The sequence below is a fragment of the Drosophila tropicalis genome, unplaced genomic scaffold, assembly GCF_018151085.1.
Source record: "Drosophila tropicalis isolate 14030-0801.00 unplaced genomic scaffold, ASM1815108v1 contig_639, whole genome shotgun sequence".
In the NCBI taxonomy this organism is placed as follows: Eukaryota; Metazoa; Arthropoda; class Insecta; order Diptera; family Drosophilidae; genus Drosophila; species Drosophila tropicalis.
The window spans coordinates 15276-27143 of NW_027173119.1; the positions used below are offsets into that span (position 1 = coordinate 15276).

At 38.2% G+C, this 11868-nt stretch overlaps 1 protein-coding gene across 1 annotated transcript; it reads left to right on the forward strand.

Annotated features, from left to right (window-relative positions):
- Nucleotides 1-373: 373 nt before the first annotated feature.
- On the forward strand, nucleotides 374-9686 carry LOC137578686 (uncharacterized). Its single transcript, XM_068292255.1, has 3 exons — nucleotides 374-433; nucleotides 8337-8660; nucleotides 8928-9686. The coding sequence occupies exons 1-3, from the start codon at nucleotides 374-376 to the stop codon at nucleotides 9684-9686; spliced, it is 1143 nt and encodes a 380-aa protein (XP_068148356.1).
- Nucleotides 9687-11868: the final 2182 nt, after the last annotated feature.

Here is an 11868-nt window from a genome sequence, read left to right on the forward strand (position 1 = left end):
CTTGCGATGGGAAAATCATTGGTTGGGTGGGGTTAAGACGCGAAGCTACAATAACATCTTAGTAGCTTCCCTATTCGTGCGATACTAACATCCCTTTTTTTCTATCTCTTAGTTCATTTCTTTCAATTGAGTAATTGTGTAATATTAGTGCAAGACCAGTAAAAGGACCAGTCCTTGGGGTGTGTCTCTATCTGTAGAGCCGCCAGCGTCTCTTTTCGTCCCCGACCGGTCTCATGCAACGTCTGCTCCAAATTTGCATAAATTGATATCGTTTAAAAGGCGGTGGGGAATGCGGTTTGTGAAACCTGGAAATTATCTTTTAAAAACGGTGCAAATTGTAGTGTCACATTTGTCCGGGAAATTACCCATTCCAATGAAAACTGCCGATAGTTCAAATAGTATCGAGGTCACCGTGAAGAAGTTGACTGCTATAGTGAGTGACTTGTCCAACGTTATTACTTACATTCATTAATACTACCGACTGGTCTTATCTGTACAATTGTAGAGATTTGAACTCAGCTGTTCGCTTCTTTTGTAATACTCTGAATTCGCTCTTTGATATTTGTGTGCCTCTTGGTAGCCAGGAGCGGCTTAACAAACCTCTCTGGTTTTCTCGAGAGTTATTAAATTTGAAAAATGTGAAGACTCGATAATATAAATGAAGTAAGTAAGTCGTCTCGCCGATATAGGTATACCACATGCCAGTGAAGCAAATATTTCAATTTTATTAAACAAATGCATTTACACATGCTTTTTACAAGCATATATTAGTATCTCGCTCAGTCAGGCATACGAGCACCCTAGCGCCTCCACCAGCCAACGGCCACCTCCGGCCTAATGGAAAAACGTTTATATGCATAACTCGACTATTTTTTGTCCGATTTTGATTAGTAGTATCAAAGAAGTATCAAATTTAAGTGTGCCAAATTTTATTGCATAAGGTAGAAAAATACGAGAGATAATCGAGTTTCTTCAAATAACGGTGGTGGAAAGGGTCATGGCAGAATCTTTACACATACATAACGTGCGCATTTACTAAGAAAAGTTACATACCAAATATAGTGTCTCTAGCTATAATAGTTTTTGAGGTAAACGGTTTTATTAAATTGCTGGGGCGGAAAGGGGCGTGGCAAAAATTTGAAATAAACTTGATTATTTTACATACTACACGAGTCTATATACCAAATTTGTTGGCTCTAGCTTCAATAGTGTGATCTGCTGGTTCATACGACCAGACGGACGGACGGATGGACGGATAGACGGACATGGCTAGATCGACTCGCCTGTTGATCCTTATCAAGAATATATATACTTTGTGGGGTCGGAGAAGCTTCCTTATGCCTGTTAACCTGACAGGTGACCTTTCAAAATAAAAAAGCTAGTTATGGTCAGGCAATTGGCGATATATTTGCTAGTTTTTTCAAAACAACTTATTCTTAAGCGGAATATCGAGCAAGTTTATTATCATTTAAAAAAGGCTAATTGTATTTTTAATCCAGTTATTGAAGAAAATTCTTTTCTTAGCGAACTCAAACTAGTTAAACCTGTTTGTTCTCCGGTGCTAGATGGTCTACCTGGATGTGTATTCAAAATAAAATATTAACATAAATGTAGGAAATGAAGTGTCAGGCAGGCATAATCATGGCAAGCGTTTGGTACCGAGTGAGCGAGACAGAACGACACGCAGCGGCCGTACCTATCTGGTCGACTCACTCATGAAAATAAAGCAGAAGCGTCGATCGGAAAGCACTCGCAATCGTACTCTCGCCTCGATCACATCGCACACCCAAATTTGTCGCTAAGGCCATTATAATAATTAATAATTCTTAACACAAAGAAACATTGTTAATAAATAATAAAAAAGTTTAAATAAGGAAATCACATCCTTAAATAATATTGAATTAAATAACCAGGAATATTCCAATTCTACAAACTGGGGGCTCAACCGAGTTTTCTGGCCCAAGACAATTAGTGAAAATCGTGTGTGTGTGAAGTTCGCAAATGAACAGAAAATTGTTAAAATTGCATGCATTAACGTGTAATATATATACAAAGTCAAGGTTGTTGGCGAACGAATTTCAAAAGACGCAACCACTACAAGTTCAAAAACTATTGGAAGTTGGCGTGACTGTGCGAGAGGCGACGAGTGGACGGTGAGACGGTGAGCGGTCGGACGACGCAAGAAGAGCGTCACCCAGAATTTTGGCGCCGTTTCGGCAAAAGTCGGCGGCTGAAGTTGAGAGCAGCTCGAGAAGGGTGGTGACTCGAGAGGAAAAGAGAAAGCAGACAGCGGACACGAAATTGATGAAAATTAGTGTTCACTGTGGAAGCAGACAGACGGAGATAGCAGACAGCGGACACGAAGTTGATGATAACCAGTGTTCACTGTGGAAGCAGACAGACGGAGAGAGCAGACAGCGGACACGAAGTTGATGATAACCAGTGTTCACTGTGGAAGCAGACAGACGGAGATAGCAGACAGCAGACACGAAGTTGATGAAAATTAGTGGTCACTGTGGAAGCAGACAGACGGAGAGAGCAGACAGAGGGCACGAAGTTGATGGCAAAAATATCGACGAAATTGATGCGAGCTGCAGAGAGCACATTTCTAAGAATCGTCTGAATTAAACCATAACCTAACACAATTTGACCTACATTAACATAGTGTGTAAATCTTGTTAAGTCGTAACAAATTTGATTGATTAATACTACCTATATATTACTATACCAATCTTGTTAAGCAATATAACTGTAATTGAGTGAAATGGATCGAGGTGAGATTCTAACGTTGCGTATTGAGGAGTTGCGCACTAAATTGAGAGAGTTAGGGCTAGAGACTACAGGCCTTAAAGCAGAGCTGCAAACGCGTCTACTCGCTCACTACGATCTAATAGAAATTGAGAATGACGGGCAGGAGGCAGATTTCGCCTCGGCTAGAACAATTCGAGAAGTCCCGAACACAGATGGGCAAAGGTCATGGTTCACACTAAAAGATGTGGAGGGAAGCGTTTCAGAGTTCCGCGGGTTAGGTTCGATTGATGTTGTACAATGGATTAGGGAGCTAGAAGAATGCGCTTTAACCGTACAGTGGAGTCAGTTACAGCTTTTTGTGTATGCAAAACAATTGTTAAAGGGAGCTGCATTATCGTTTATACGTAGTAAGAGAGATATTTGTAGTTGGTAGCTTTGGAAAACGAATTTAGAGTAAAGGTTTCATCAGCAGAAGTTCATAGAAGACTGAGCAATCGACAGTTAAAGAGAGGTGAGAACTTGTATGAGTTTTTGTATTCGTTAATGGAAATCGCAAAGCCAATCGATTTGGATGACGAAAGTTTAATCGAGTATTTCGTAGAAGGTATACCAGACATGAGAGCAAATAAGGCATTATTGTATCAGGCGAGAACAGTGGATGCGTTAAAAGTTCAAATAGAGACCTACTTAAAATCCTATGATCCTAGAAAGTCGTCAAAGAAAACAACATTCGAGTCATCTGTTCACAAGCAAGGTAGAGATAATAGAGAGAAAAATTCGACAACAAAAGATGATCGCAAATGTTTTAAGTGTGGTGATCCTTCACACATGATGAGAGACTGTAACAAGAAAACGTTTACTTGTTTTAAATGTGGCAAAACAGGCCATCGTTCGTTTGAATGTAAAGATAAAGATATCACCAAAGTTGAAAGCACCAATGTTGTAGATGATAAATTAATAAAAGCATCAGGTAAATTTACTGATTCGGGTTTGGAGTTGAAAGAAGTAACTTATAAATCGATTAAGTTCAACGGTCTAATTGATACAGGAGCAAATTTGAGTCTCATACGTAAAAGCGTGTTTGTTAAACTCGGAATTAAGTCACTAACTGGATATTCGAAGACTCTTACAGGCATTGGTGGAAGTCATGTGATGACCTTCGGTAGTTTTAGCATAACTGTCAAGATAGATGGCATTGAGATGGAAGTCGAGTTTCATATCGTTCCTGATGAAGACATGGCATATGAGGCAATTTTGGGTAGAACCATATTAGATCACGTCGATTTGGTTGTTACCAAGAAAGGTACAAAGTTTGTGAGCATCAACAGAAAAGAATCACTGTGTAACGCGAATAAATCTTGTGCTGAGTTGTTTGAGGAATTTGAAAGTATGTGTATGCACAGTGCAGAACGGAATAAATTGGAAATCAAGAGTGAATTGTCACATATCAGTGCAGAAATCGGTAGTGAAGTCAAGAAGTTGATTAATAGTTACAAACCTATTAGAAATACAAACACTCCTATAGAAATGAAGATTGTACTAACGGATGAGTTGCCAGTTTATCAGCATCCAAGGCGTCTAGCAGAGTCTGATCAGAAAATCGTTGATAGTATAGTACAAGAATGGTTAAAGGAGAAGATAATAAGGCCAAGTTTTTCCGAATATGCTTCGCCTGTTGTACTTGTAACAAAGAAGAATGGGAAAAAGCGTCTGTGCTGCGATTACAGAAAGCTAAATGAGAAAGTGGTCCGAGATAATTTTCCTATGCCACAGATGGACACCGTATTAGAAAAACTTCAAAGTGCGTTAATTTACACTACTTTAGATCTAACAAACTGGTTTTTCCATGTTCCTGTTGAGGAAAAATCTCAGAAGAACACTGCATTCGTAACTCAGAATGGTCAGTATGAATTCCTGTACGTACTATTCGGAATTTCCAACTCTCCAGCAGTTTTTACCAGATTTATAATGGCAGTAATGAGAGAATCAGTAAAGAATGGAGATGCAGTGGTGTATATGGACGATATAATTAGGAAATAACGAAGATATTGATCAAAGTCACTGTTTTTCACCGATTGTTCCTATGGGAGCTATATGATATTGTCACCCGATCTTGAGCAAATTTGGCACAGTCATTAACAGATATATTAAAAGAGAGTTTATTACGCCTATAAACTACTGTGCCAAATTTGAGCAAGATCGGGTGACTATATCATATAGCTCCCATAGGAACGATCGGTCGAAAACAGTGACTTTTGTAAATAACTTCGTTACTCTTAACGCGATTGCTTTCAAATTAAACATTTGTTAGTTTAATATATCTGTTAATGACTGTGCCAAATTTGATAAAGATCGGATGACTATATCATATAGCTCCCATACGAAAGTTCGGTCGAAAACAGTGACTTTTGTAAATAACTTCGTTACTTTTAACGCGATTGCTTTCAAATTAAAAATTTGTTAGTTTAATATATCTGTTAATGACTGTGCCAAATTTGATAAAGATCGGGTGACTATATCATATAGCTCCCATAGGAACGATCGGTGAAAAACAGTGACTTTGATCAATATCTTCGTTATTTCCTATGATTGTAGGCCATTCTTTCGCAAACATAAGCCTTTTTAGATAAAACGTTCTTCCACATTGATGGCTAATAGGTAAGGATAGAGTTGCCAAAAAAGTTGCAAGGGTATACAAACTTTGACGCGGTCGAAGATAGCCCCGGCCCTCTGGTTTATAACTAGCATGTTTCGCAGTTCTTCTTTCGGCTAATGCAATGCTTCAAGTGCTACGAACTTTGGTCCATGAAATCAAATTGTCTGCATCAAAGTGCGTGATTCCAAATGATATCCTGTAAATAAAGTTACATATTTTCATGGATTTCACACTTATTTTTGCCATCTAGTCTGCAAGATATGACAAGTAAGTTCTTATTTTCATAGAACATATTTTTTAAGTTTACTTAACATTGCTAGCATGAAAAATTATGTATTAAACGCAGGTCTTATTCATATTTATATGTCAAAAATTGATTTTAAATCCAAACAAGTATTTGATCGGGTTCAAAAAACCATAAATTACCCTTCTTTTTCGACCCTTTTCTACTATACTAACTTTTTTTATAAAAAACTAACCGCGAACCGGGAAGAGGAACCACACGACAAAAAAAAAAATTAAAAATAATTAAAAATTTTTTGCCCAAAACCAAACCAGGTCAATCCATTTAACTTAGCCTAAGATTTTTTCGTCTTTCCTTCAAAATTTTTCAAGAATATCTCCAGATGAATGGAATATGGAGTTTATCGTGACTAAATCTATATCTCTACCTCAGCCTGAAAAGAGACTAGATGTGTCAAATTGGGCCATTCCCAAAGAAATTGAGTTAGCCGACCCATTCTTTTATACGCCCGGAAAAATAGATCTATTGCTTAGCGTAAAGGAGTTTTTTGATCTACTTAAAACTGGTAAAATTAGTTTAGGAATTGGTCTTCCTCATCTAGTGGAAACTGCATTAGGATGGATCGTCGGGGGTAAGATTGCTGAACCTCAATCAACTCAACAATACACTTGTAATTTAACGCAACGGCAGGACCTTAACATATTATTAGAAAGGTTTTGGAAAATGGATGAAATACATGGAATTCAAAATAAAGATATTTCGTTAACCTCAGAAGAACAAGCATGTGAAACTCACTTTCAGGTGCACACACAATTCCTGGATTCAGGGCGCATACAGGTTCGGTTGCCTTTCAAGGAATCTCCTGAACAACTTGGAGACTCGTTGTCCTGTGCAAAAAGACGTTTTCTTCAACTCGAAAGACGGCTTGCATCTCAACACCAATTAAAGGAAATGTACATCGATTTTTTATATGAATATCTTAAGTTGAATCACATGGAGGTAGCTTCGTTAGATAATTTGCAATCGGGAAATCATTACATTCTTCCTCACCATTGTGTACTTAGACCGCAGAGCTCATCAACTAAACTTCGCGTAGTATTTGACGCTTCGTCTAAATCATCATCAAATATATCATTAAATGATATTCTCATGGTTGGTCCTACTATTCAACAAGATCTAATCCTAACATTACTCTCGTTTCGTTTGTATCGCCATGCTATTACAGCTGACATAACAAAAATGTACAGACAATTTCTCGTCGCACCTGAGGATAGAAGTTTCCAACAAATCTTGTGGAGAAAGTCACCGCAAGAACCTATTCAATTATTTCAATTGAATACTGTTACCTATGGGATGTCGTGCGCTCCATTTCTCGCAACCAGGTCCTTAAAGTTTTTATCAGAGACGTATAAGGAGTTGTTTCCACTTGGAGCTGCTGTATTAGCTGAGGATATGTACGTCGACGATCTAATTTCTGGAGCTGACTCAATCGAAGAACTCAATGCTAAAACGAATGAAGTTACCAAATTGCTCTCAAAGGCAGGCTTAGAATTGACAAAGTGGAATTTTAGTGGGGCACCAACAGATTATGAATATAATCTCAATATTGACAATAGTGATGTCACCAAGGCTCTTGGCATGTCGTGGCTGCCAACTGAAGATCTTATATTATTTCGATTTGATCTTCCATTAACTGCAATACCAACAAAACGAAAAATAGTATCGATCATGGCCAGGCTCTATGATCTGCTAGGATTATTAGCGCCAGTCGTAGTACGCTACAAAATCTTGATCCAAGACTTGTGGATCGAGCGCTTGGACTGGGACGACCCGTTGCCAGAGATCTTACGGACTAGATGGCAACAACTTGAAGCTGATTTATCTAATCTTGACATGGTTCGAGTAAATCGATTTGTTAATACATCACCAAAAAATAAGTGTGAAATCCATGGATTTTCGGATGCCTCAAATCGAGCGTATGGATGTTGCATATACGCAAGGGTTTTGGACAACGGAAAATATGTAACTTCATTGATCATTTCGAGATCGAGAGTTGCGCCCACTCAATCGCAAAGCATACCTCGTTTAGAGCTTTGTGCCTCCGTTTTACTCTGCCAAACATGGACTAAAATCAAACACAAATTAAACTGTCTTGTCAGCAAAACATATTTTTGGACAGATTCAACTGTCGTTCTCCATTGGATTAAAATGCACCCATCAACTCTAAAATGCTTTATTGCCAATCGCGTATCAACCATACAAACTCAATCGCAGGATATCATTTGGAGTCACGTGCCTGGAAAGGATAATCCAGCCGACATTGTTTCACGTGGCTGTGCAGCGCGCGATTTGATGCAGACAATTTGGTTTCATGGACCAAGGTTCTTAACACTTAATGCATTACATTGGCCGAAATCTGAAAGAAAGACAGATTTCGAGCCCAAAGAATTAGAATTGCGAAACACCCTTGTATTGAAATGTAGCACTAGTTATAAAGAAAAGAGCATAGTTGAGCAGATCATTAGTAGACTATCATCGTTTCGTATGATTGTGAGAGTCTTAGCATACGTTTTACGAGTTTTCAACCGAGTTCCTATTAACCGCAATAATACGATAAATGCTACAAGAAGCATTTCAGTAGAAGAATTTAAATTGGCTTTTAATCATATAATCTCTTCCATTCAGAGTGATGTGTTTGCGAAAGAACTAAAGGACTTACAAGCAGGACGAAGTCTGAAGCCGGAGCTTCAAAGGTTAAGTCCATTCATCTCAAATGAACAGATAGGTTCTCAAAATATTCGACTTATCCGTGTTGGAGGCCGTCTTGCAATGGCTGACATACCATTGGACGCTAAAATGCCGTTATTGCTTCCAAAGACTCATAATTTCACTTATAAATATATTGAAGATCTTCACTTGCGAAACCTTCACGCGGGAGCTAAGGTTTTGATAGCGATTCTGCGCCTAACAGTATGGATTGTAAATGCTCGCGAACTGGTCCGAAAGGTTGTTAGAAGTTGCACACATTGCTATCATTACAAACCTGTATTAATGCGACAAATCATGGGTAACCTCCCAGCTGACCGTCTCCTGGCCGAACGCCCGTTTCTGATATGCGGAGTAGATCTATGTGGACCATTTCTTACGTCGTACCGCATTCGAAGCAAAGTTCCTTACAAAACATATTTGGCCATATTTGTTTGCTTTTCTTCAAAAGCTATTCATACAGAACTAATCTCTGAGCTATCTGCTAATAATTTTATTCTCTGTTTGAAGCGATTCATCGGACGACGTGGCATACCCAAAAGGATTTATTGTGACAATGCCACCAACTTTGTCGGAGCAAGTTCGCAACTTGAAGGCTTCAAACGGCAATTCTGTTCAGAACTCAATGCAAAAAATCTGGAGGAATTTAGCCGAAATGCCGGCTTTGAATTCAATTTCATTCCACCGCGTGCTCCCCATTTTGGAGGCTTATGGGAAGCCGCAGTAAAGTCAATGAAGACTCTGCTCATCAAAAATTTGACCTCTTCTCATTTGACGTATGAAGAGCTTCAATCGATTGCAATTGAAGTGGAGGCGATATTGAATTCCCGTCCAATATCCATTCACAGCGATGATCCCAATGACGGGGAGGCTCTGACGCCAGCACACTTATTGATCGGATGTTCACTGCAAGCGATCCCTGAACCGGTAATAAATGACTCAAAACTATCTTATCTATCTCGTTGGCAAAGGGTGACCTATCTCAAGCAACGCTTCTGGGAACTCTGGAAGCGCGACTATGTACATCAATTACAAGAACGCTCTAAGTGGTTGCATCCCGAGAACAACATAGCAAAGGATCAATTAGTTCTCATCCATGAAGACAATCTTCCACCGCAATGCTGGATTACTGGTCGTGTGGTCGAAGCCATACCTGGTGCAGATGGAAGGGTCAGAGTAGCCGATGTTCGCACCAAGAAAGGAATTATTCGTCGCCCAATCTGCAAACTTGCTCCATTGCCTTTAAGAGATGACGTTTATGTACATTGAAGGAGTCATACTTCATCCTTCAATGGGGGAGTATGTTGGAGGAGACGTCATTGTTAACTTAGATTTGTATATATTAAAATTTCTTATATTATTTGTTTAAGATTATCGGAATTTCTACCACTGTATTTACATTAACATGTTCTAAAAGCTTCTGTTACATGGCTCATGAAGAGCTTCTAACTCATGAAAACGAAATATAAAAAAGACTTCTTTCTGGAATTCGAAGAGGAGAAGACTTAATTTTCCTTACTCCACTCCACAGGCTATTGAGCATTGGAGTTTTGTACCATCTGCAACTGGGCAGATCAAACAAATTCTGTGACAGAGTCAGGGGAAGACAGACAGTCGGACATGAATGCGAATTGATGTGTCACGTGCGTGCAATACGTAAATATTTACTGTTGTTGCTCTTGACTTTTGAAAGATTTATGTGTGTAGAGGATGTCATCACCAAACCAAAAATTAGCTGACACGAACGAAATCTAACATTTCATTTACTTAAAATTGCATTCAGATAGATGGAGCTATAGATATACATAGGATTCAAACTGAATTTATATAAACCAAGTGAGCACTTCCTCTTCTAAAAGGCACTTTACCTGTCTTTTACTGACAGCAGACATGGAGTATTTTACATCTTGGCCAGGGTGGGCAATGTATTTTGTAATGTACAGGAATTTCAGTTATTTTAAAATTCAACTGATTTCGATTATTTAGTATTTTTGTTGTTGTTATCGATATTTACTAAAGTGGTGAGAATCGAAATTTAGGTAACCAGCTGAAAAAAGAGTGAACTAAGTGGCAACGCCACACAGCTGATCGGTTTATTTTACATTGCTTTACATTATTTTTCTATAAATGGAGTTTGGATAAAACAATAAGAAAAATAAGGCAAAAGAGACTAATTGGACAGCGTGGTTTTTGGAAAAGTGTTCTTTCTTTCCTCCACGTGAATTCCAACTGATCGGATGTATTTGTCCAAAGATTTAAATAACCCAATAGGGGAGTGCATCATAACCCCTACGCGTGTGCGAAAACCAAATTGTATGCGTGTGTATGTGTTCAAGAGATTGATGTAAGTTAATTTCATTGCAATAATTCTCGAATTATTGTATATTTAACTTATGCATTTTCTCTTTAACAGCATCGGAAATAGTTTCCATCAAGTATTGGCAATTTCTCTAACAGATTCGCCGTACTTGACATTTTCGTTGAGACACCTGTCTTCGGCAGACTTGCCCCCAGCAGTCTCAAAATTTTTGTGAGTGAACTGTTTGCGGCAGTCAAAGGCTCGAACCGACGATCGATTGTGAAAATCCGAGAGTTAAATATATTTAACTTTTACCTCGGATGGTAGTAAGGGTAAATAAAAAAAGATAAATTCCCAATATTGTTTTGTGTCTTATACAGTGTTATTATAGATATGGCGTTAGCGAAACAAAGTGAAGGTTGAGGCATTTATAATTGTCAACATCGCACTTTCGCTTATCCTGCCTCCCATTTAATCTAGACCTTACAAACCGAACACGTGGAGGATTATAAACCTAGAAGGATGTACAAAACCTAACCTTTTTCTCAATCTTAACCTAACCTAAAGCGTGTAGGATTATAAAATAGAAGGATGTTTTAAAATCTAACCTTTCTACGGACAAAACCTAACCTCGCTCAACACGTTATGTAATGAAAAGAGCATTGTGGAATTATTTTCAAGTACAACTAAGGCGTTTAATTTGCCTAAGGAGATTTTTATTCGTCTTCGGAACGGACGAAATAATCCGGATTAAGTGAAATGAGTCAACATAAGGCTCCACAGTAGTTTTGAATCAATTTTAAGTTAAGTTTACATTGAATTTCCTTTTTTTTTTGTTGTTTGTTGGCTAAATGGTTGAATGTTAAAGGAAATGGAATTCAATGGCAGTGTATATTTTCGTTAGCTAATAATTTTCATTTTTCAGAATTTGAGTATGCATGTAAATTCACATTGTAAGATGCTTTAGCTCTATTTGGATTATGTAAAGCTTCCTATTTTCAACAGCTACAACAACACAACGAAAGATCTTTCTGCGTGGGAAAAATTAACAAGCTGTAAGTGTATCTAAAACCAATTTTCCTTATATTTTTTTAAATCACTGATGAACTGAATTTATTCGGGTGAGCATTGGCATTTAATACATTGTCAATG

What these genes read in the sequence shown, in the direction of transcription:
- LOC137578686 (XM_068292255.1), top strand. Translation starts at nt 374, where the DNA reads ATGAAAACTGCCGATAGTTCAAATAGTATCGAGGTCACCGTGAAGAAG. An exon ending in TGAAGAAGTTGACTGCTATA is followed by an intron (nt 434 to 8,336) that starts GTGAGTGACTTG and finishes TCTTCCATTCAG; the next exon opens with AGTGATGTGTTTGCGAAAGA. An exon ending in GCGAACTGGTCCGAAAGGTT is followed by an intron (nt 8,661 to 8,927) that starts GTTAGAAGTTGC and finishes CTCTGTTTGAAG; the next exon opens with CGATTCATCGGACGACGTGG.